Genomic DNA, 23,790 nt, shown 5'->3' with positions numbered 1-23,790 from the left:
GGCTATAAAAGCTTTAGCTACCACACTTCTTTATTTAAAGCTTAACTCTTTCTTGTAGATGCTTTGAGCTCCTACATCTTTTTTTCCCCTACAGAAACACTAATGTATACACACAATCCTGCTACAAATGTTGCTTGCTTTTGAAGTTATAGTATCTGTTACCTTTGTATGTGGTCCTGTAGACTTGATCACACACAGAACATTAACACAGGAGCTGGATCCCAGAGACCGCCAATGAGAATCCTAAAGCTGCGCATATACCAACCTTCACTCTATAAAATAGCATCCATTCAAAAATACCCCCATCACATTAAAGATTCCCTTACTTCACAGACCTCCCATATATCCGCATTCCCTTCACACACCTCATCTTTAGTGTGAGCTCTTACTGACCTCCTGGTTTTAACACCCCAAGCCATTAAATGTCCCAAACACTTTAGATATAGATTTAATGAGATACCTTTCCAGGGCTGCTCCTTCTGCAAACAACTTGAGGGTTGAGGGACGGGCCTGTGGCTCAGGGGAAGTAGGTGCCACAGCCTTTTTGGTTAACGTTCGGTCGGAGTGCAGGACGCTACGCAGCTTCTGGGTGAAACTATACGAGTCGGAGCTGGGAAAAGTTGGGTTTCTGGTGAACGGAGACCAAGACGCTAGTTCGGCGTGAGGAGAAACTAACTTCTCATGGGCAGGACTTAAATCTCCGTGGGCTGAGCTTGTCTTCTCTGTCTCTCTGGCTGATTTAAAGGCCTGGGGGTCTGTATCCACAGATGTGAGTTTCTTCTCTTTAATGGCAAACTCTAGACCCTTCAAGGCAGATATTGGCTGCTCAGTGGTAGAGCTTGACTTCTTAATGTTGCTGCATAATTCATCAGAGGCAAGATTTGTTTCCTTTCTCGTCATTTCTGTCTCCTCAATGTGTCGTTTTTCATGGGTCAGTTTAGTGTCTTTCGGTGCAGGAACTGGCTCTTTAGCTGTGAAATTTGTCTCCAAGAGAGCAACAATTTGATCATCAGGTGTCAATTCAACAGGAGTAGGATAAGAATTCTCAGATACTATTTCTGTCTCTTTAGGGGTACGATATGGCTCATCGTCATCAGAGAGTATTTCTGTCTCTTTAGGAGTAAGACATGGCTCATCGGAGGGAATCTTTGGCTCTTTAGGGATATGATATGGCTCATCAGAGAGTATTTCTGTCTCTTTAGGGGTACAACATGGCTCCTCAGATATGGCTGTCTCTTTAGGGTTAAGACATGGCTCATCAGATATTATTGATGTCTCTTTAGGGGTCAGACCTGAGTCTGACAATGGTTTTTCAATCACTTTTCCAGTAAGACTAGGTTCCACTGGTGTTATATCTGAGTTTTTAGGGGTAAAATATTGCTCCCTTGAAGTAATTTCTCTCTCTTTTAGAACAAAACCTGACACATCACACGTATTTTCTTTATTGGTGAGCTGTGGCCTTGGAGATGTCCTTTCTCTCTTTTTTCCCTTATCTTCATAGGGCGCATCTGGAGTCTCAGTGGCAATTTCCAATTCATTGAGGGCAAAACCTGGTGCTTTGGATTCCATTTCTTCCTTACTGGTGGCATGAATCAGATCATCAGATGCTCTGTCTAGCTCATGAGCGACTTCTCCTAGTTCTACAGAGGCAGAGCCTAAGACTTCAGATATAACAACATTGTTTTGTCCCTCTAAAGATGATCCAGGTTTGTCAAATGTAGCTTGCTGCACAGAAGAGGTGAATTTCTGAATCTTGAGACTATTGCTGTCAGTCATCCTATTTGACTCCTCATGCATTGCTCCTGTGGATGAATCGCTTTCAGGAACATATATTGTATCAGTTTCTTTGTTAGATCCTACTAAAACATCCCCATCCATCGGATTTCTGACATCGTCATTTTGCAGATCCTTAAAACTATAATCAGTCACCTCTATCCCTCCAGTACTGATGTTAAGTATTCCTTCACAAACCATCTCAGGATGTTTCACTTGAGGGTGTATTTCCTGATGTACTCTATGTTGTTGAATATCCAGTGTTTCCTCTGAACTTCCCATGTTAATACATGTGAGTGTTAGCTCTGAAAGAAGAACATTTGGAATGTTGAACTGTTCAATTTGAGCTGTTCTCAAACCTTTGATCCCATCTTGTGACAGAGTCCCCACAGCAGACACTTCTTCAAAGTGAATGATCTGGGCATCGTCCCTGGCCTCTTGCTTATTATGATTGCACTCTGGGCCTGCAAGTATTAACGGGCCTTCTGTCCTCTCTGCAGCCTCTGAAACAGAAAGCGTGCTGGAAGTCTGGAAATTGATTTCATTTTCTTGAGTCGGCTTCCTCTTTTTCCCACTCTCCAGTGGTCCATCCAACTTCAATACATTTTGCATTGAATGATCAGCAATACTTTCAGTGGCCAACATTTGTGCATCTGGCTGTGTCTTTATAATTTGTGTCTGCTTTGCTACTAGATTTTTGGATGCCGCGTCAAACTTGGAGGATGTCTCTCCCACCGCTGCACTAGAAACATTAGATGGTTTGGAAGGTTTCAGTTTCTCTGTTTGTGGAACCACAGAGGGCCTTTCACTCACATGTTCATTATGTTTAATATCTTCTGGCAGATCCTCATGGCTGAGAAGCTCTGTGGCACCTTTCATGACACAACTCTGAATGCCAACAACACAGGGAGTTTGTGCAGGTGTAATGTTAGAAGTGTCATAAAAATTCTCATCCAATGTGTCAGATGGGGTTTTGATATACGGGGAGCTGGTATCAGTACCTGTCGACCCCCGCAATTGACCTTTGCACAGCTTTTCAGAGGTGTCTTCACATGAATCTTTCCCAGATGAGTGTTCTTCAGTCTCTAATTCTTCCACCGGAATCTGAGTGTCCATGCACATCTTTGTTTTGTCCTCTGCGCAGATGGTTATTTTGGGACCCTTATTTTGTTCCACATCATGGGCGGCAAGAGCAAAAACTGGCATCTCTTTCTCCACAACAGGACTAAAGCTAGACTGAGATTGCAAGCTTTGGCTTGATGATATAGCTGTGGGAGTTTGTAGAGGCTCAGACTTAGAGAATGGATATCCTCCTAATGATTTCGTCTCAGTCTCACAATACAAATCTTGGCAGAGAGGGCTCATTGGTTGTCGGGAAGTTTTCCCCACATGCTTTCCTTCACGATGTGGTGTGTTAGCACGATATTCATCCTGGGACACTTCCATGGTGCTGCACTTGGCAGGTGATACCGGAAGTAGAGAGTCTGGTATTTCCAAAGCAGGTAAATCATTTATATATCCTTTTGGAGGTGGCTCAGGAATTTCATTGCTGTGGTCCTTATTCTTCCATCCCAGTAATTGGTTCTGGTCAGTAATGCTGCCGTCTACAGGTGTCACACTAAACTTCACTGTTTTTGTTTCCCCTAGTATTCCAGGCAGCTCTACCATATCTGCATTTCCTCCAGTTGCATCAGACCACCATTGGAATCCAGCTTCTGTGCTTGTCTTAGGATCGCACTTGTCCATTTCACTGGCTACCAGCTGTGGGTCTGACACACAGGCTGTGGGATGCTCATGAAGTTTTGAAGTATGCTCTTTCTCCTCCCACACCATGGCAGGATACAGCAGTTTGTCAGAAGTTAGATAGGGTGTGTACTCTGTGGACGCACTTTCTTGCTGACTCAAAGTGATTAGAGGCCCCTCCTTATTCTCCTTAGTCCTGTTTCCCAAGTTTGTGCTGAGGTTTTCTTCCTCCAGGGACTTTAAGACTACTGAGGTTATAGTGGAAGAATTCTGGATGAGCTGACCCAGTGGTGCTTGTTTCTGTGTGCCATCTGGCTTGAGGTTAAGGCTCCCCACATCAGAGAGGATGGGTAATTGCAGCCTAGCATTAATGTCACTGTCTTGGTTCTGATCCGTAGTATTTAAACATATCTTAGTTTCACCTTGGTTTTGGCTTTGGCTGGTCATGGGCTGGATTTCATCTGGAATCTCCCCAATCATTTCAATGTGACTTTGTTTGCCTTGTTCCCGTGGACATGCCAAATACTCAGCGTCTATAATTGTAGGAGCCTCCTCTCCAGTAAAAGTTAGATGAGTCCCAATCACAGGGTGTGAGAGAATAACTTCTTCTCCTGTTGATACTTTTGTAGACGTTGCATCCAAAGACTGAACTGTCTCCTTCAGTAAATGGTCACGTTTGATAACTGGGGTGTATCTCAATTTACTAGGACTTGCCGAAACAGATAAATAAGTGGTTTCTATATCAGTTCCTGCAGATTTCTTCTGATCCTTAGTTGATATTTTTCTGTCGCTATCAAAGATACCTTGCCTGGGGCTACATATATCACCAACTCCATATCCCTCCATATAATATGTTTCTGTAGGTTTTTTACCCTCCACACTACAATGTTGCTGTGAGGGGAGCTCAGTCTCACTGTTATATGGGAGTGCTTTCGGCTGGAGTTCATAGAATGTATCCTTCAGGTCTTGGTGTGGTCCTACTGAATGCAGCTCTGCTAGATCAGGATCTCTAATAATCCCTGACATCATTTCTACCTCAGACAGCACATCTTTGAGGGCAAATCCAGTTATATCTTGCTTAAGTGCATTGTCTGTACACTTCTGTACATAAATATCTCCAACAGGCTGAATAATTGTATTTGGTTTTTGGTTGCTTGCCATCACCTGGATACTGGAAGGAGGACTCTCCACAATGTTCGGTGGGCTTGTCACATATTTAGATCTACTGACAGCCTCAAAAAGGTTTGGCTTCACTGTCTCTGAGCTGCTATGATCTTCTCTACTGCTACCATGGTCCTCAAGTGGTTTCTTATCTGGGATGCTCTGTATGTTCACATATAGCAGACTGCTACCTGGTGGAGTCATGTCCAAGCTTATTCCACTTAGATTGGTATCAATGCTCTTGAGCTTGCAAAGAGTCTCTTCGTTTGTTCTTAGAATCTGAGCACTGTTTGAGCTCTCCCCATCAGAAGAAATCCTATTTTCCACATTGCCTTTTGCCGCCTGTACCATAGATTTATTTTTTGCTTTATCCTTCATGTTCAAAGCACCAAACTTTGTCCTGGACTTTATTTTCAGGTCTTGGTGACTGGTTGTTTCTTGTTTTGTGCTCCCTGAGTCATCGCTGTCAATCAAAGTCTTCTTCTCTTCCAGATCATTAGAGCATCTCTTAGAATCACTGATAAGTTTTATGGGACTTGTTTCCTGTGATTCTATTTTAACAAAACTATGGTAACCGGCATAATCATCCATCTGTTCCTGCAGAAGTCTCTCTGCCTCCCCGACTTGTGGTACAGATTGTGAATTAGCCAAAGAATTAACAATCTTATTACTGAATGTGTCTGGACCTCCACTGTTCTCTGACACCATGAGATTGTGCTCAGAACCTGAAGCTGCAGTGGTTTCTCCTCTGCCCAGATATCCTGATGATACAAGTTCATTTGCATTGGATATCCTCTCTCTATTCCTGTCTGAGCTTCCATCTGTCAGATAAGGCAAGACTAAGCTGTCTTGGCTGCCTGTTTGAGTAGTTGCACCATCTGTAGTCAAAGTCTCAATGTCAGATAAACTACACAGACCTTGCTGTGCATTGTGAACAGTAACACTATCCTCTGCTTCGATAAATGTATCTTCTGGTCTTCCCAGCAGTTCATTCGGCTGTGTTGGGCCTGCATTCTTTGGGCATAATTGTGAGAATTCTGGTGTCTGCTGGGGTGGGAGAGACAGAAGCCCAATACTCAGTTCTAACTCCCCACTGCCAGTGGCCAGAGCATGTTTGTTGGCGTCAATATTAGAGGATGCATTGGTGGCTGCTTTTATGTCTTCAGTATCCCAGGAAGCTGGAGATGCTCCCGGTGTGCTCTGTTTTTGTAGATCACAGGCATCGCCGAGCTCTGAAAGTGATTGTTCCGACTTCTCAGGGATCTTCTCAGGGAGCACCTGGTTTCCCCATTCTCTCAGGAGCTGACTCAGTCCTATCTCATCGGACACAGCAGGGTCGTCTTTGGAGCCTTCATTGGAGGGTACACTGCAGTCAATAAGGTAAAGGTTTCATATGTTTCAAAGCCTTCCATATAGTCTGGAGAAGCAGAGCACATCACAACAGAGTAGAGGCAGGGACAAATGCAGACCCAACCACACAAAGCAGCACCCGTAGCTCATGCGAATAAAAGCTCAGGAGACCTGAAGACCATGCACCACATGCTAAGAAACTGTCACATGTCAACCCGTTCACCTACAGTAGCTGTACATTGACAATGCCCAGCATATATCTAGAGAGACTTCACAGGACATATGTAACACGTTTGAAGGGGCTGTAATCATCATGTATTTCTAAATATGTATATGTCTTTGTCTGTGAACGTGTCTTGCCACCGGTTAAAGAGTAGATGCAAATGAGGTCTGGATGCCAAGATAAAGGGACGCTGCCAGTTAGGAAGAGAGCATAGCACGGGCTCCATGCAAAACAGATGGAAGCAAGGAAAGCAGATCACAGAAAAGAACCTTTCTAAGAACAGCTCAAGTCTACTATACCCATCCTTCCGAATGCTAAGAATACACAGCACTCCCTTTCATGGGAAGGATGCTGATCCAGGGAATAATAATCTGATTGCCAATATTTGGAGTCAGGAAAGAATTTATTTTTCCCCTTATGAGACATCATTCGATGATATTTTACTGGGGTTTTTTGTTTGTCTTCCTCTGGATCAATATACTGTACTATAAATACAAATATAGGATAAAGTATCTGCCTCATCTACTATGTAATTATGTAAATTTAACAAGAGAACTCCTTAATAGAGATTATGACATTTTTTAGAAGTGGGGCCAGAATTATACTAATTATTGATTTTTTTTTCTTTAAAATTCCCATGTTTAAAGTGGGATTATTATGGTGGATGTAAATGTATTTATCTCTGTGTAGGATTCCAGCATCTTTATTCAATGCAAAAACACGACTGCATATAAATATACCTTTAGGTTAATTTATGTACTAGCCGTAAAGTATTCACATATAGAAACACAGAAATATGTGTGTGTTTAATTTGGAGTACTACAAAAAGTAAAAAAGCACTTATCGTCAAAACTCAATAGGTATAAAGAAACATGGCCCAGCTCATGGATGACATTAATTTAATTTATTTTTTATTATGGCTAACATCCCATAATGTGTTTCTTTTTCTATCCTATTGAGCGGCTTTAATATACAGAAATATGCTGCTTTGTGCCATGCTGCTAATCCCAGATTAAGGCAGCTAGCAAGCAAAGAATGCAACAGGTTTCTACATGATTCATGCTTGTTTTGTAGCAACATGTATAACCCCAGGAAACAAACGCACTGCAGACATGCCCAGCACAGACTGTCACAGGACAAGCACAGACTCAAGTTGGAATGAGGAATAAAAAGTAGCTTTCCAACTTTAAATGGTTAAGTCTAACCAGAGGTGGCCAACACCAGTTCTCGAGGATATTCCTGCTTCAGCATAGGTGGCTCAATTGATCCCTGCTTCAGCACCGGTGGCTCAATCAGCCGTGCTTCAATACAGGTGGCTCAATTAGTCCCTGCTTCAGCACAGATGGCTCAATAATTGGGCCACCTGTGCTGAAGCAGGGATATTCTGAAAACCTGACCTGTTGGTGGCCACGAGGACTGGAGTTGCCCGCCCCTGGTCTAAAACCTCAACTGCTTCACAAGACACACACAGGCCTTTGCAGAGCTGCTTGGCTAGACATGCACATAGTAATACCTGATGGTGCCAGAGTTTGGGCTGCTCCCAGATTCTTTATATTCCAAGTCCGCTATATAAAGATCAGCAAGCGGAAGAGCAGGAAGCAGCTGTCCTTCCTCCCAGCCACGCTGCAACGAGACGTCCCCGCTGCCGAGAAAGAAACGGGGTCATTAAACACAGGGAAGTTGGGGTGTACCCCGGCAGAAGCAACTAGCAGAGCAGTGAGCGCAGTCGTTTCCAAAGCAGCGTGTGTTACATTGTAACACGCTGACCGCTGAGTCTGTCCCTACCCTCTGCAAGGCGATAAATGGAAGGTATACACCAGGGGAGGCCAACTCCAGTCCCCAAGGCCACCAACCGGTCAGGTTTTAAGGATATCCCTGCTTCAGCACACGTGGCTCAATCAGCATCTGCTTCAGCACAGGGGGCTCAATCAAGACTGAGCCACTGATTGAGCCCCCTGTGCTGAAGCAGGGGTATCCTGGAAACCTGACCTGGTGGTGGCCCTTGCGGATTGGACTTTATATACAGGATCTAAGGCGTTTTTGCTCTGTGGTTCTTCCAAATTTTTATTTTTTTTACTAATGGCAAATATTTCCCTGTTCAATTAATTTTTTGGCCATGTCGTTTCTGTTAAGTAATTCATTATTGTTATTAAAGCTGCAGACCAAGCAATATCCGACGCATGCTTTTTTTTTTAATAAGTCAGTTCTGTACTATGAGAAAATACATGTAGCATTTTTTTAAAATAACTCTGAATGACATTTTGTATGTATTATAGTGCAACAAGCCTTTTTTGTTTCTATAGCAACCATTTACAAAGTCACAGATACTGAGCCAATGCTCTTCTGCAGCCATCTGCTTTAAACTGTAAAAAAAAAAATAAACAGCATTTGGAGGAGGATTGCTGTATTAAATGAGCAATTTGTGCTTTTTTTTTATATTACAGTTTTTTAACACAGGATTGAAGCAGGGGGTCTCCGGAGCTGAACACCATTCATTTCAGCTCCGGGGACCCCCTGCTTCCCGGGATACAGATCTCCAAAGGGGGTGCCGGTATCTTCGCAAAGGTTAAAGCTCCCGCATCACGCGGGCCAATAGGAAGCCAAAGCTGATGACGTCACGGCTTCCTATTGGCCCACAGGGGACGGGAGCTTTGAAACTCCGCCATTACGTGAACCCTGCTAGCTGAGCAGAGCAGCTACTGGCACTTCCTATGGAGGTCGGTATCTCTGGAAGCAGGGGGTCCCCAGAGCTGAGATTAATGGGGTTCAGCTCCAGATACGCTCTTCTATGTTTAAAAAACTAAAAAATCGACAGCTTCTCTTGCCTCTATGTCTTATATCTTTGTGTCTGTGCTGTGTTCACTGGGAGCTGTTGATATATACCCCTCCCCCCGTCCTCCCCGATAACCTGCCAGCTTCTAGTTTACAGCAAACAGTCACCAATATCTATCAACACAATACAACCTGCCCCTCCCCGGGAGGGCGGTGGCTACTTATCCAGTGGTTCATCTTTTTTTTATTGGGAGGTATACAACATGTTATTTAAACACAACTCTAAACAATGATTAAACATGGTGCTGAATAATTTAAAAGGGTGGGTAACCTCTTGAAGCTTCGTAAATGCAGAATCAAGGATGCCTGCCACCAACCCAGCCCCAGTGATAACATCTAGCACAATATGTCATAGCTACAGCTCCATCAATCCTCCTGTTATTCCATTACACTCTATGAGCCTTATTCTGCGGCAGTGCCCGATCAGAAAGCCCCATTGCAGCTTACAGAATAAGGCACTGGTGGACAACATCAGTCCTCCAGGGCCATCAACAGGCCAGGTATTAGGGATATCCGTACTTCAGCACAGGTGGCTCAATCAGTCCCAGTTTCAACACAAGTGGCTCAATCTGCGGCTCAGGCTTTGACTGAGCTACTGATTGAGCCACCTGTGCTGAAGCAGGGATATCCTGAAAACCTGAGTTTTTCTGGCAGCAGGACTGTTATTTGGGCAATCATATCTGCACCTGTATTATAGTCTACTAGAGTCTGAAATTATTCTATTGCACGATATTCTGGGAATCAGATAACGCTTTCATCTTTTCAAGTGGCAGAGCGCTGGAATTTGTGTTGTTTCCTCGCACTGATGAGACCCAAAAGGTTGAAAAGCTGTCTGTGAGTAGGGTTACTGGCTCTGCACTTATATAACCCAGGCTGTGCTGAAAAGCTGTGTAATACGGCAGGCACACGATTATGGGGGTCCATGTTAAAATGAACATGAAGCAAAAGGTGAAAGTGAGTGCTCATTTGCATGTCATTACCCAGAATCCCTGGCTGCAGTGGAAGCATTGTATTTTAAGAGATAATGGGGACAGGCAGGGTTGTGGACCGGTCTGAGACATGTGAATGTGCTCACAAGTGGTGTTTTTATTTAATGGCTCGCAATTTCAGTTTTCCATTATTACAAGCGTTGACAGGTGCCACGTGGTTATGTGTTACAGGCATCTTTGGTGTCTAAGGGGTTACAAAATAAACTTAGAAAAGCTGAAGTCTCATACTGCAGCCTTAGAGATAAAAGCCACTTTCTCTGCTGTGACCCACCCTCCCTGTCCTGAAGATAAGCACAACTCCAGTCATTTGAATGGAACTGGTCTCTTCCTCAGTATGGGGAAGAAACATATTGAGATGGGGCCTAAGCAGGGAAACACCAGGTATACGCTTACAGGGATCCATGTTAAAGTGGATAAGAATCAAAAGGTAACACGCTGAGTGCTCATTTGCATTTTGGTACCCAGAATCCCTGGCTGCAGTAGAAGAGCTGCTGTACTCTGGTTATGGGGTAAGATGGGTTTGAAGACTTGCCTGACACATGCTCACAAGTGTCCTTTATCATTGAATAGGGGGTAAGAGTTCATGAGTCTCCCTTCCCTTACCTGGGTTCCGCTGCTGAGACTGTCGGGTTCTCAGGGTATAAGGAGGACACGGAATGTGTCTCTCCTACTCTATCCCCCCCACCTTCCCTGTTCTGTTCTGTCCCTTTGATGTCAGTATCATACTGGGGGACGAGCACTGGGATTGGCTCCTGTGAGAAAGAAAGGGTTAAAAATAACAGGTTATCGATAACAGTGTTTCTGCAGCACCCCGAAACATCAAATATGTAACTGATAATAAGTTGTTTATATAGTTACAAGTGTGCAAGACGCCCCAAAAAACAAGCTGAGGCAATAACCGCAGCTAAGTCCGTGCTACGCTGACGCAAAGAGACGCAGTGCAAACATGATGCACCAATTTAGCTCCAAAATGTAGCTAATACACAGGCCCAAAGTGTGCAATGTGCACACCTCTTTGCACATAGTGTTAAGAGTGTAAATTGTTGGGGGGGGGGGGGACTATTTAATACCGCTATGAATCACACATATCTTACATGGACGTTGATGTTTTTCTGCCTAAATTTGTCAACAGTGTTAAAATGAAGAAATGCACATTTAAAAAAGTCATCCACTGCAATATCTATTTTTCTATCGCACTGGAATCAGACAGCAAAATAAAATGTCTTAATTTTTTGTATTAACGTGGCTTTTCTGTGAGTTTTCATTAAAAAAAATTGTCAGACTGATTTTAACTAAATTTGGGAGAAAAATCAACCAATTTACAAGTCAAAGGTTATGAGCGTTTCAAAATAAAGAAAATGGAAAGTGCTGGGAAACATATAATTATCTGGGCAACAGACACAGACACAGACATCATACAAAATTGTACACACACACACACACACACACACACACACACACACACACACACACACACACTCACACTGGCCGAGCAGAATGCAGCATTACAAGGCAGCATCATACAGCATCACAAAGCCGAAGCCGGAGCTGCTCCCCAGACTGGAACCTCTTTATCTGGGAAGTGGACACTGGTAGATAAAGGCTGCATTGTGGTGGGTTCTACTTCTGTGGCTCTCATGTTTCTGAAGTTCCCTCTGTGTACCATCCTGTAACCAGATGCTGCCACTGTGTTACTCTCACTTCATGATCCGTCCCTGTCTCTCTCTCTCTCTCTCTCTCTCTCTCTCTCTCTCTCTCTCTCTATGGCCTCCATTGTCCATGCTGGGAAGTTGTCTTCTATTGAGCGATGCTTAAATCTTCCCGAAGACGGAGAAGACTTCACAGCTTTCTCAATTGGGACAATCTCTCTCTCCTCTGTGTCTCTAGTTTGCGCTCTCACAGAAAAGAGCAACATGTACATACTACTTCTATGGAACAGGTTATGTTACTGCAAACAGCACTAATTACAGTGACAGTGTCAGGAGAGGGCTTCGTGCTACTAATATGTCTCCTATTAATGTCCCACAATAGCTAAGCACCTTCTCTGCCTTAGAAGCTCTAATATTGGAAGGTCCATAGGGACTGAAATGTTGGCTCACAGTGGTATATTTCACATTAAAATGCCATGATTTTTGCAGCTTGATTTGGGTGTGCTGTATGGCGTGTCACTTATTCCAGTGTGGAAAGGAACATTTAATTCCAATATATCCAAATAAGTAGCTGGCATACAACAGAACCTCACAAATATCCTGTTCTGTGGCACTGACAGAAGCACACACACATATCCTGTTCTGTGGCACACAACAGAACCTCACAAATATCCTGTTCTGTGGCACTGACAGAAGCACACACACATATCCTGTTCTGTGGCACTGACAGAAGCGCACACACATATCCTGTTCTGTGGCACTGACAGAAGCACACACACATATCCTGTTCTGTGGCACTGACAGAAGCACACACACACATATCCTGTTCTGTGGCACTGACAGAAGCACACACACATATCCTGTTCTGTGGCACTGACAGAAGCACACACACACATATCCTGTTCTGTGGCACTGACAGAAGCGCACACACATATCCTGTTCTGTGGCACTGACAGAAGCACACACACACATATCCTGTTCTGTGGCACTGACAGAAGCACACACACATATCCTGTTCTGTGGCACTGACAGAAGCACACACACATATCCTGTTCTGTGGCACTGACAGAAGCGCACACACATATCCTGTTCTGTGGCACTGACAGAAGCACACACACATATCCTGTTCTGTGGCACTGACAGAAGCACACACACATATCCTGTTCTGTGGCACTGACAGAAGCACACACCTATCCTGTTCTGTGGCACTGACAGAAGCACACACACACATATCCTGTTCTGTGGCACTGACAGAAGCACACACACATATCCTGTTCTGTGGCACTGACAGAAGCACACACCTATCCTGTTCTGTGGCACTGACAGAAGCACACACACATATCCTGTTCTGTGGCACTGACAGAAGCACACACCTATCCTGTTCTGTGGCACTGACAGAAGCACACACACATATCCTGTTCTGTGGCACTGACAGAAGCACACACACATATCCTGTTCTGTGGCACTGACAGAAGCACACACCTATCCTGTTCTGTGGCACTGACAGAAGCACACACACACATATCCTGTTCTGTGGCACTGACAGAAGCACACACACATATTCTGTTCTGTGGCACTGACAGAAGCACACACCTATCCTGTTCTGTGGCACTGACAGAAGCACACACACATATCCTGTTCTGTGGCACTGACAGAAGCACACACACATATCCTGTTCTGTGGCACTGACAGAAGCACACACACATATCCTGTTCTGTGGCACTGACAGAAGCACACACCTATCCTGTTCTGTGGCACTGACAGAAGCACACACACATATCCTGTTCTGTGGCACTGACAGAAGCACACACACACATATCCTGTTCTGTGGCACTGACAGAAGCACACACACACATATCCTGTTCTGTGGCACTGACAGAAGCACACACACAAATATCCTGTTCTGTGGCACTGACAGAAGCACACACACATATCCTGTTCTGTGGCACTGACAGAAGCACACACACACATATCCTGTTCTGTGGCACTGACAGAAGCACATACACATATCCTGTTCTGTGGCACTGACAGAAGCACACACACACATATCCTGTTCTGTGGCACTGACAGAAGCACACACACACATATCCTGTTCTGTGGCACTGACAGAAGCACACACACAAATATCCTGTTCTGTGGCACTGACAGAAGCACACACACACATATCCTGTTCTGTGGCACTGACAGAAGCGCACACACATATCCTGTTCTGTGGCACTGACAGAAGCACACACACATATCCTGTTCTGTGGCACTGACAGAAGCACACACACACATATCCTGTTCTGTGGCACTGACAGAAGCACACACACACATATCCTGTTCTGTGGCACTGACAGAAGCACACACACATATCCTGTTCTGTGGCACTGACAGAAGCGCACACACATATCCTGTTCTGTGGCACTGACAGAAGCACACACACATATCCTGTTCTGTGGCACTGACAGAAGCACACAAACAAATATCCTGTTCTGTGGCACTGACAGAAGCGCACACACATATCCTGTTCTGTGGCACTGACAGAAGCACACACACATATCCTGTTCTGTGGCACTGACAGAAGCACACACACATATCCTGTTCTGTGGCACTGACAGAAGCACACACACACATATCCTGTTCTGTGGCACTGACAGAAGCACACACACACACACACACATATCCTGTTCTGTGGCACTGACATAGCCACACACAAATATCCTGTTCTGTGGCACTGACAGAAGCACACACACATATCCTGTTCTGTGGCACTGACAGAAGCACACACACACATATCCTGTTCTGTGGCACTGACAGAAGCACACACACATATCCTGTTCTGTGGCACTGACAGAAGCACACACACACATATCCTGTTCTGTGGCACTGACAGAAGCACACACACATATCCTGTTCTGTGGCACTGACAGAAGCACACACACACATATCCTGTTCTGTGGCACTGACAGAAGCACACACACATATCCTGTTCTGTGGCACTGACAGAAGCACACACACACATATCCTGTTCTGTGGCACTGACAGAAGCACACACACATATCCTGTTCTGTGGCACTGACAGAAGCACACACACACATATCCTGTTCTGTGGCACTGACAGAAGCACACACACATATCCTGTTCTGTGGCACTGACAGAAGCACACACACACATATCCTGTTCTGTGGCACTGACAGAAGCACACACACACACACACACATATCCTGTTCTGTGGCACTGACAGAAGCACACACACACACACACACACACACATATCCTGTTCTGTGGCACTGACAGAAGCACACACACATATCCTGTTCTGTGGCACTGACAGAAGCACACACACATATCCTGTTCTGTGGCACTGACAGAAGCACACACACATATCCTGTTCTGTGGCACTGACAGAAGCACACACACACATATCCTGTTCTGTGGCACTGACAGAAGCACACACACATATCCTGTTCTGTGGCACTGACAGAAGCACACACACACACACACACACATATCCTGTTCTGTGGCACTGACAGAAGCACACACACACACACACACATATCCTGTTCTGTGGCACTGACAGAAGCACACACACATATCCTGTTCTGTGGCACTGACAGAAGCACACACACACATATCCTGTTCTGTGGCACTGACAGAAGCACACACACACACACACATATCCTGTTCTGTGGCACTGACAGAAGCACACACACATATCCTGTTCTGTGGCACTGACAGAAGCACACACACATATCCTGTTCTGTGGCACTGACAGAAGCACACACACACATATCCTGTTCTGTGGCACTGACAGAAGCACACACACATATCCTGTTCTGTGGCACTGACAGAAGCACACACACATATCCTGTTCTGAGGCACTGACAGAAGCACACACACACACACACATATCCTGTTCTGTGGCACTGACAGAAGCACACACACATATCCTGTTCTGTGGCACTGACAGAAGCACACACACATATCCTGTTCTGTGGCACTGACAGAAGCACACACACACATATCCTGTTCTGTGGCACTGACAGAAGCACACACACACATATCCTGTTCTGTGGCACTGACAGAAGCACACACACACATATCCTGTTCTGTGGCACTGACAGAAGCACACACACACACACACATATCCTGTTCTGTGGCACTGACAGAAGCACACACACACATATCCTGTTCTGTGGCACTGACAGAAGCACACACACACATATCCTGTTCTGTGGCACTGACAGAAGCACACACACACATATCCTGTTCTGTGGCACTGACAGAAGCACACACACATATCCTGTTCTGTGGCACTGACAGAAGCACACACACACATATCCTGTTCTGTGGCACTGACAGAAGCACACACACATATTCTGTTCTGTGGCACTGACAGAAGCACACACATATCCTGTTCTGTGGCACTGACAGAAGCACACACACACACACACATATCCTGTTCTGTGGCACTGACAGAAGCACACACACATATCCTGTTCTGTGGCACTGACAGAAGCACACACACATATCCTGTTCTGTGGCACTGACAGAAGCACACACACATATCCTGTTCTGTGGCACTGACAGAAGCACACACACACATATCCTGTTCTGTGGCACTGACAGAAGCACACACACATATCCTGTTCTGTGGCACTGACAGAAGCACACACACATATCCTGTTCTGTGGCACTGACAGAAGCACACACACACATATCCTGTTCTGTGGCACTGACAGAAGCACACACACACATATCCTGTTCTGTGGCACTGACAGAAGCACACACACATATCCTGTTCTGTGGCACTGACAGCAGCACACACACACATATCCTGTTCTGTGGCACTGACAGAAGCACACACACACATATCCTGTTCTGTGGCACTGACAGCAGCACACACACACATATCCTGTTCTGTGGCACTGACAGAAGCACACACACATATCCTGTTCTGTGGCACTGACAGCAGCACACACACACATATCCTGTTCTGTGGCACTGACAGCAGCACATACACATATCCTGTTCTGTGGCACTGACAGAAGCACACACACATATCCTGTTCTGTGGCACTGACAGCAGCACACACACATATCCTGTTCTGTGGCACTGACAGAAGCACACACACATATCCTGTTCTGTGGCACTGACAGAAGCACACACACATATCCTGTTCTGTGGCACTGACAGCAGCACACACACATATCCTGTTCTGTGGCACTGACAGAAGCACACACACATATCCTGTTCTGTGGCACTGACAGAAGCACACACACACACACACACACACATATCCTGTTCTGTGGCACTGACAGAAGCACACACACACACACACACACATATCCTGTTCTGTGGCACTGACAGAAGCACACACACATATCCTGTTCTGTGGCACTGACAGAAGCACACACACACATATCCTGTTCTGTGGCACTGACAGAAGCACACACACATATCCTGTTCTGTGGCACTGACAGAAGCACACACACATATCCTGTTCTGTGGCACTGACAGCAGCACACACACATATCCTGTTCGGTGGCACTGACAGAAGCACACACACATATCCTGTTCTGTGGCACTGACAGAAGCACACACACATATCCTGTTCTGTGGCACTGACAGCAGCACACACACACATATCCTGTTCTGTGGCACTGACAGAAGCACACACACATATCCTGTTCTGTGGCACTGACAGCAGCACACACACACATATCCTGTTCTGTGGCACTGACAGAAGCACACACACATATCCTGTTCTGTGGCACTGACAGCAGCACACACACACATATCCTGTTCTGTGGCACTGACAGAAGCACACACACATATCCTGTTCTGTGGCAGTGACAGAAGCACACACACATATCCTGTTCTGTGGCACTGACAGAAGCACACACACATATCCTGTTCTGTGGCACTGACAGAAGCACACACACACATATCCTGTTCTGTGGCAGTGACAGAAGCACACACACATATCCTGTTCTGTGGCACTGACAGAAGCACACACACACATATCCTGTTCTGTGGCAGTGACAGAAGCACACACACACACACATATCCTGTTCTGTGGCACTGACAGCAGAACAGAAATATTTGTGGCTATCAGTTGCCAACCGCACAGGCTCGTGTGGAGCAGCTGTGAAAGTCCAATGGATGAGACGCATCCCGGAGCTTCAGCACATCACACTGAGCTGATACTATGTTACATTCAACGGACATGATGTATTAAAGCTGATGCTCAATGTTATCCACATTCATAAGGTTGTTCTGCCCTTCCCAAACCATGCTCTGCACACTGTGCAGATCAGGGGGGCTCAACTCCAGTCCTCAAGCCCCACCCCCCCAACAGGTCTGGTTTTCAGGATAGCCCAGCTTCAGCACAGGTGGCTCAATCAGAGGCTCAATCAGAGGCTCAGTCAGAGGCTCAATCAGAGGCTCAGTCAGAGGCTCAGTCAGAGGCTCAGTCATAGGACTGGCGCAGAGCTCCCTTTGGTATGGGTAACACACAGTTCATTTAACATGCAAGTCACTCACCAGCCCTAACAAAATACAAACTCGCGCACAGCCCCCATTTTGCTGGAACCCCTTTGCTGTCAGTGAAAGGGTTTCGGGCCCATATTCACTAAGCTGTGCTATTCAATATGACACCTGCCGCGCCAAAAGGTCTTTTACGGGATACCACCATTTAGTGAATATGGGCCTACATATTGCCCATAGTAAAAGCTGGAAATGCTGAGCTTGCGAAAGGCGCAGCGCTGGGTAGTAATCCGCTAAACCTTCCCACGGGTTGTGCGGCACATTGTGTAATTAGCATATAGGGAGGGCAGGGAAATATAAATGTTGATGGGCACATTCCAGAGAGCATACAGGAAGCGCTGCTCAGGCTGATCCAACGCTTCCTCTGCACATGGGCAGCTGCCGAATCTTCACCGTTCCGCCTTCAACACATACGCTGATCCGTGCGCTGTAACGAACACAATGTATGTGATGGCACAAAGCTCACCTTGGCCCCTATACAATATAGTGAGCAGGGGGCATGCACAGTAACATGGAATTGATGCATGATTTGTACTTTACCCCATGTTTCATTGTGTTGAATATGGAGGGTCTATCTATAGCAGGGTTGGGCAACTTCAGTCCTCAAGGGCCACAAACAGGTCAGGTTTAAAGGATATCCATGCTTCAGCACAGATGGCTCAATCAGTGGCTCAGACGAAGACTTAGGCCTCGGTTATGGTCAAAAAGACCGTGCTGAGGCGCGCTGAGGGGAAACATTATCCCTATCAGCGCGGCTTTAGACGGCGCTTCCGCAGGCGTGTGGAATTTCAGCCGACAACCTAATTTTAGTTTCCCCGCGGCGCTGAGGGAAGCGCAGGGCCGGTCACGTGACTGCCGGAAGCCAATGGCAGTCCGTGACGTCGGCGCTGTGACGTGGCGCGCTAACCCCGCCTCCCGCTCCGCCTCCAGGCCCGCCTCCCGAAAGCCTCCCACCCGGCACACACACGCGCTCGCTGGCGCTCATGCAGGGACAAGAAAAATCTCCTGCTTGAGCAGCAGAGCATGAGCGTCAGCGCTGCCCAGCGCCGCTCCCTGCACCACGTCCCAGGCCTTAGCCACTGATTGAGTCACCTTTGCTGAAGTAGGGATATCCTTGAAACCTGATCTGTTGGTGGCCCTTGAGGACTGGAGTTGCTCACCCCCGATCTATAGGGTAATAAAGTCAGCTCACATCACACTATACCCTCCACCTCAGGTTTCAAACATACACTCTCATTCACTAAAAAGGAGGAAGGCCCAGGTTTACTTAAACAAATAGACTGTGAATTGCTCAATGGCTTAGCAAATATCTCAGATTGCCAGCCCAATCTCAGATTATTATAGCACTGAGACACTAAGGCTAAGGCCCCGCTCCCAGAGTCAGCGCGCCCGCACTGCAGACAGGCGGTGCGCTGACATACACAGACCGCGATATGCACAGACACACACACACACACACAGACAGAGGCAGGCACTCACGCACTCAGGCAGACACATACACACACACAGACAGGCACTCACGCACTCAGACACATACACACACACAGACAGGCACGCACTCAGACACACACACAGACAGGCACTCACCTACTTTCACTCCACACTCCTCCCCGCTCCCCGAAGCCTCTCCTCCTCCCGAAGCCTCCCCTCCCCATTGGCTCACAGCCACACCACGTGACGCGTCAACGCTAGGGAACACCATTTTCTTGTGTCCCATAGCGGCTGACGCACCACAGCGTGTAGTGCGCTGTGCCGCCAGGGGGGACCGGGACCGGCTCGGGAGGATTCCCCTGCTGGTGGGGAACTCGCGTGTGGCTGCCCGCGCCAACGAGCGCAGCGGGACCGAGGCCTTAGGATTTAGTACTTGCATTCAGATCCTCAGTATATGTGATTGACAGAGGGACCTGCAGTATATGCCATTGCTTTGCACGGCAGTCCCCTCTAGCTCTGCAAGGATTAACAAATGGATGGTGTTTGGTGTTGGAAGATTGTTATGAAATCTTTGCTGGCTGCTCCTGGCTCATACAGCTCAGAGAATCAGGAATTGCAGACCAGGTCCACAGATCTCCGAGCTGAGTCTCAGAGGAGCCAGCACGCTCATTCTGCTGCTGTGTATTAACATTTCCAGTAGTTCTGCCAATAAAACCCTTCATTCCGAGCAGCAGACGTTGTGCAAACAGCATTACTTCCACTCCACCCTGACAACAAGCCTCCATAACACACCTCCCTCTATTAACACTATCATTCAAATGCTTTATAGAACCCTCAAGGCATCTGCATTAAACCCCTGTTTTCTCACATGAGGTAACGATGTTTAAAAAGAGATTTAAACAGGGCTGAATATTTAAGGAGTTAAGGCATCAAGTCTAATACAACACGGGGTCAGAAAAACTGTGCTAGGTTTTTTTTTAAAAGTTTTTCTTGGCATCTGGGAAACGTTGACACTTTGCAGGCTGTGCTGAAAAGCTGTGTAATACGGCAGGCATAAGCTTATAGAGCTCCATGTTAAAATGAATTTGAAGCAAATGGTGACACGGTGTGCTCATTTGCATGTCATTTCCCAGAATCCCTGGCTGCAGTTGAAGCCCTGTATGCTAACAGATAATGGGGAAAGGCAGGGTTACAGACCTGTCTGAGGCTACGGCCCCAGTCCTCCCTGCTGCACGCGTGCCTGCCGACCTGGTGGCGCGTGCAGCAACTACAGCCGTGATCGCGGTCTGTAGGGAAGCGGGGGGCTGGGGCCATGATAGGGGGCGTGGCCATGACGGGCATATCTGCCCTTCTATTGGCTGTGCACCGCCCACGTGACCGCGTTGCGGCATGGGAAGACAAAGTTCTTGTCTTCCCTGCCAGCGCTCGCGTCACTGCGCTTTGTGCGCCCACACACCGCCACTGGGGCCTGCCCAATAGAGAGCCGTGCTGTGCTGTGTGGCGCGCACGCCATAGCGTGTGCCGCCGTGACCACCAGGGGCTCAGCCCGAGATGTGAATGTGCTCACAACTATTTTTATTTGCTGTATGCTGTACGGTTTTTGTCCCTTTTTTAACCACCATAACTTATCTGTGTGGGGTTGATACTTGACCCATAAAGGGCGTTAAGTGTTAGCGCTCATATGAATGGGAGTAAAGGCTAAAGTTTAGCAAACCTTTTTGGGTCTGGGGAAAGGTGCTTTCATTATTCTGGAGGGGGGATTTCACCTTTTGGGTCTTTGTATTAAGGTAACAAGTGTTACTTTATCTTGGGTCTCAGCGTCATTGAATAAAGTTACGTTGCCCCAGCTCTGCGCTGTGCCAGGCAGCTTGCTATTTGGGTGGCATCAGGAGTTAGGGGGAAGCTAATAATCTGGTTTATTAAATGGTTCCATTTCTAAATCACTGCTGTCACCCGAATTTAGGGTACTGTGAATTATGCAAAGGTTCTGAATATTTTGGATGCTATTCATCAAAGTCCCCCCCCCCCCTCCTGCAAATCCTGGGGCGATAATTATCAAAGTCCCCTCACTGCAAAAAAGTTCCAAAAACAGCAGCAGATTTTCATTGATGTCAACAAACAAATGTTAAGGCTTTTGGTAAGCCTGGGTATTAGGTCCATACTCAGCATGCACTGACGTCTCTTCCTCACTAACATTTCTGACCCATTCTATTTTAATAGGTCTGAAACCCTTCCTGATACATTAAAGACGGCTTCACAGAATACTGAAAAGGTGCCTCAGAGAGTCAGCATGCCGGGGGTTAACTCACACCGCTCCTAACCCCAGTTTAAGCTGCAGCTTTGGCTGCTGTCCCGTGCTGCTCTCTCCTCCCAGCATGCACTGCTAATATCTATTTCATAACAATTGTTCATACAAGAGGGATAGCAAGGTGTAGAACGGATCCGCAGAGAGCGGGACGGATCGTCAAGGAGCGGGACGTCAGGGAGCGGGACGGATCGTCGGGGAGCGGGACGGATAGTCAGGGAGCGGGACGGATAGTCAAGGAGCGGGACGGATAGTCGGGGAGCAAGACGGATCGTCGGGGAGCGGGACGGATCGTCGGGGAGCGGGACGGATCGTCGGGGAGCGGGACGGATCGTCGGGGAGCGGGACGGATCGTCGGGGAGCGGGACGGATCGTCCGGGAGCGGGACGGATCGTCTGGGAGCGGGACGGATCGTCGGGGAGCGGGACGGATCGTCGGGGAGCGGGACGGATCGTCTGGGAGCGGGACGGATCGTCGGGGAGCGGGACGGATCGTCGGGGAGCGGGACGGATCGTCGGGGAGCGGGACGGATCGTCGGGGAGTGGGACGGATCGTCGGGGAGCGGGACGGATCGTCGGGGAGCGGGACGGATCGTCGGGGAGTGGGACGGATCGTCGGGGAGCGGGACGGATCGGCAGAGAGTGGAACGGATCAGTATGGAGCGGGATGGTTCGGCAGGGACTGGGACAGATCGGTATTAAGCGGGACGGGTCAGCAGGGAGCGGGATGGATCGGTATGAAGCAGGACAAATCGATCCGGAGCGGGTCGGAGCGGCAGGAGGCGGGATGGATCAGCTGGGGAGCGGGGAAACACAAGCCAGATCCCCACAGCAGGATATACCCGTCCCTTGCAGGATTCCTGGGGCACAAGTACCAAGCTTTTTATGGCATTTGTGAACAACTGTCACTACAGCAGAGTTGTGGGCATTTAAATCTGCAATATTAATAATATGTTTTCTTACATAGTGTGGTGCTGGCAGTATACACGGCGCTGTACATACAATGTTGCAGGCCCAATGAGTCCATGCTCAAAAGAGCTTACAATCTAATTTAGGTGCCAGAAGCACAGGGAGATAGAGTGACTTGCCCAAGGACACAAGGAGCTGATACTGGGTTCACCCACTTCAAAGGTAGTGATATTACCCCTCCATATTACTCCCAATTCACCAAAAAACATAGTCAAACTGCTTTGCTGCTAGATGCATTTCCTGCCTATTCAGGATTGGAGGGGTTAATTTCAGAGGCAGAACTAAGGGGGGGGGAGTGGCGGCTTCCCCGAGGGCAGCAATTTAGGGGCCACAGGTCGGTTGTACAGAGGAGGGAGCAGGAGGAGCGTGATGGCGGTCGGAGACGCCCCAGTGGTAAGACTCGGAAGTCAATCACAATTTACGGTTGCTGTTGCTAGGGTGTGAGTGAGACTGGGGGGGGAGAGTGTGAGTGAGACTGGGGGGGAGAGTGTGAGTGAGACTGGGGGGGAGGGTGTGAGTGAGACTGGGGGGGGAGGGTGTGAGTGAGACTGGGGGGGAGGGTGTGAGTGAGACTGTGGGGGGGAGGGTGTGAGTGAGACTGGGGGGGGAGGGTGTGAGTGAGACTGGGGGGGGAGGGTGTGAGTGAGACTGGGGGGGGAGGGTGTGAGTGAGACTGGGGGGGGGAGGGTGTGAGTCAGACTGGGGGGGGAGGGTGTGAGTGAGACTGGGGGGGAGGGTGTGAGTGAGACTGGGGGGGGGGAGGGTGTGAGTGAGACTGGGGGGGGGGAGGGTGTGAGTGAGACTGGGGGGGGAGGGTGTGAGTGAGACTGGGGGG

At 47.5% G+C, this 23,790-nt stretch overlaps 1 protein-coding gene and 1 long non-coding RNA gene across 14 annotated transcripts in view; one reads left to right on the top strand and one right to left on the bottom strand.

Annotated features, from left to right (window-relative positions):
- Positions 1-23,790, bottom strand: part of TACC2 (transforming acidic coiled-coil containing protein 2) — an 83,674-nt gene that overhangs the window by 42,134 nt on the left and 17,750 nt on the right. For 12 of the 13 annotated variants that reach the window (XM_075612073.1, XM_075612080.1, XM_075612078.1 and 9 more), the window contains 3 exons: positions 10,675-10,823; positions 7,764-7,892; positions 461-6,043 (listed from right to left, as the gene is read on the bottom strand). In XM_075612073.1, the coding sequence (XP_075468188.1) occupies positions 461-6,043; positions 7,764-7,892; positions 10,675-10,823 (5,861 nt within the window). The remainder of the gene's footprint in view (positions 1-460; positions 6,044-7,763; positions 7,893-10,674; positions 10,824-23,790) is intronic. The other variant, XM_075612087.1, reaches the window with a different exon arrangement.
- The window catches only part of LOC142501760 (uncharacterized), a 28,875-nt gene continuing 10,387 nt past the window's right edge, over positions 5,303-23,790 (top strand). Inside the window, exon 1 of the long non-coding RNA XR_012803569.1 lies at positions 5,303-6,057. This is a non-coding gene — a long non-coding RNA (uncharacterized LOC142501760). The remainder of the gene's footprint in view (positions 6,058-23,790) is intronic.

This window comes from Ascaphus truei, chromosome 8 (genome assembly GCF_040206685.1).
Source record: "Ascaphus truei isolate aAscTru1 chromosome 8, aAscTru1.hap1, whole genome shotgun sequence".
NCBI lineage: Eukaryota > Metazoa > Chordata > Amphibia > Anura > Ascaphidae > Ascaphus > Ascaphus truei.
Note: the sequence above shows the minus strand (reverse complement) of the source record. Positions and strands in the feature narration are given on the sequence as shown.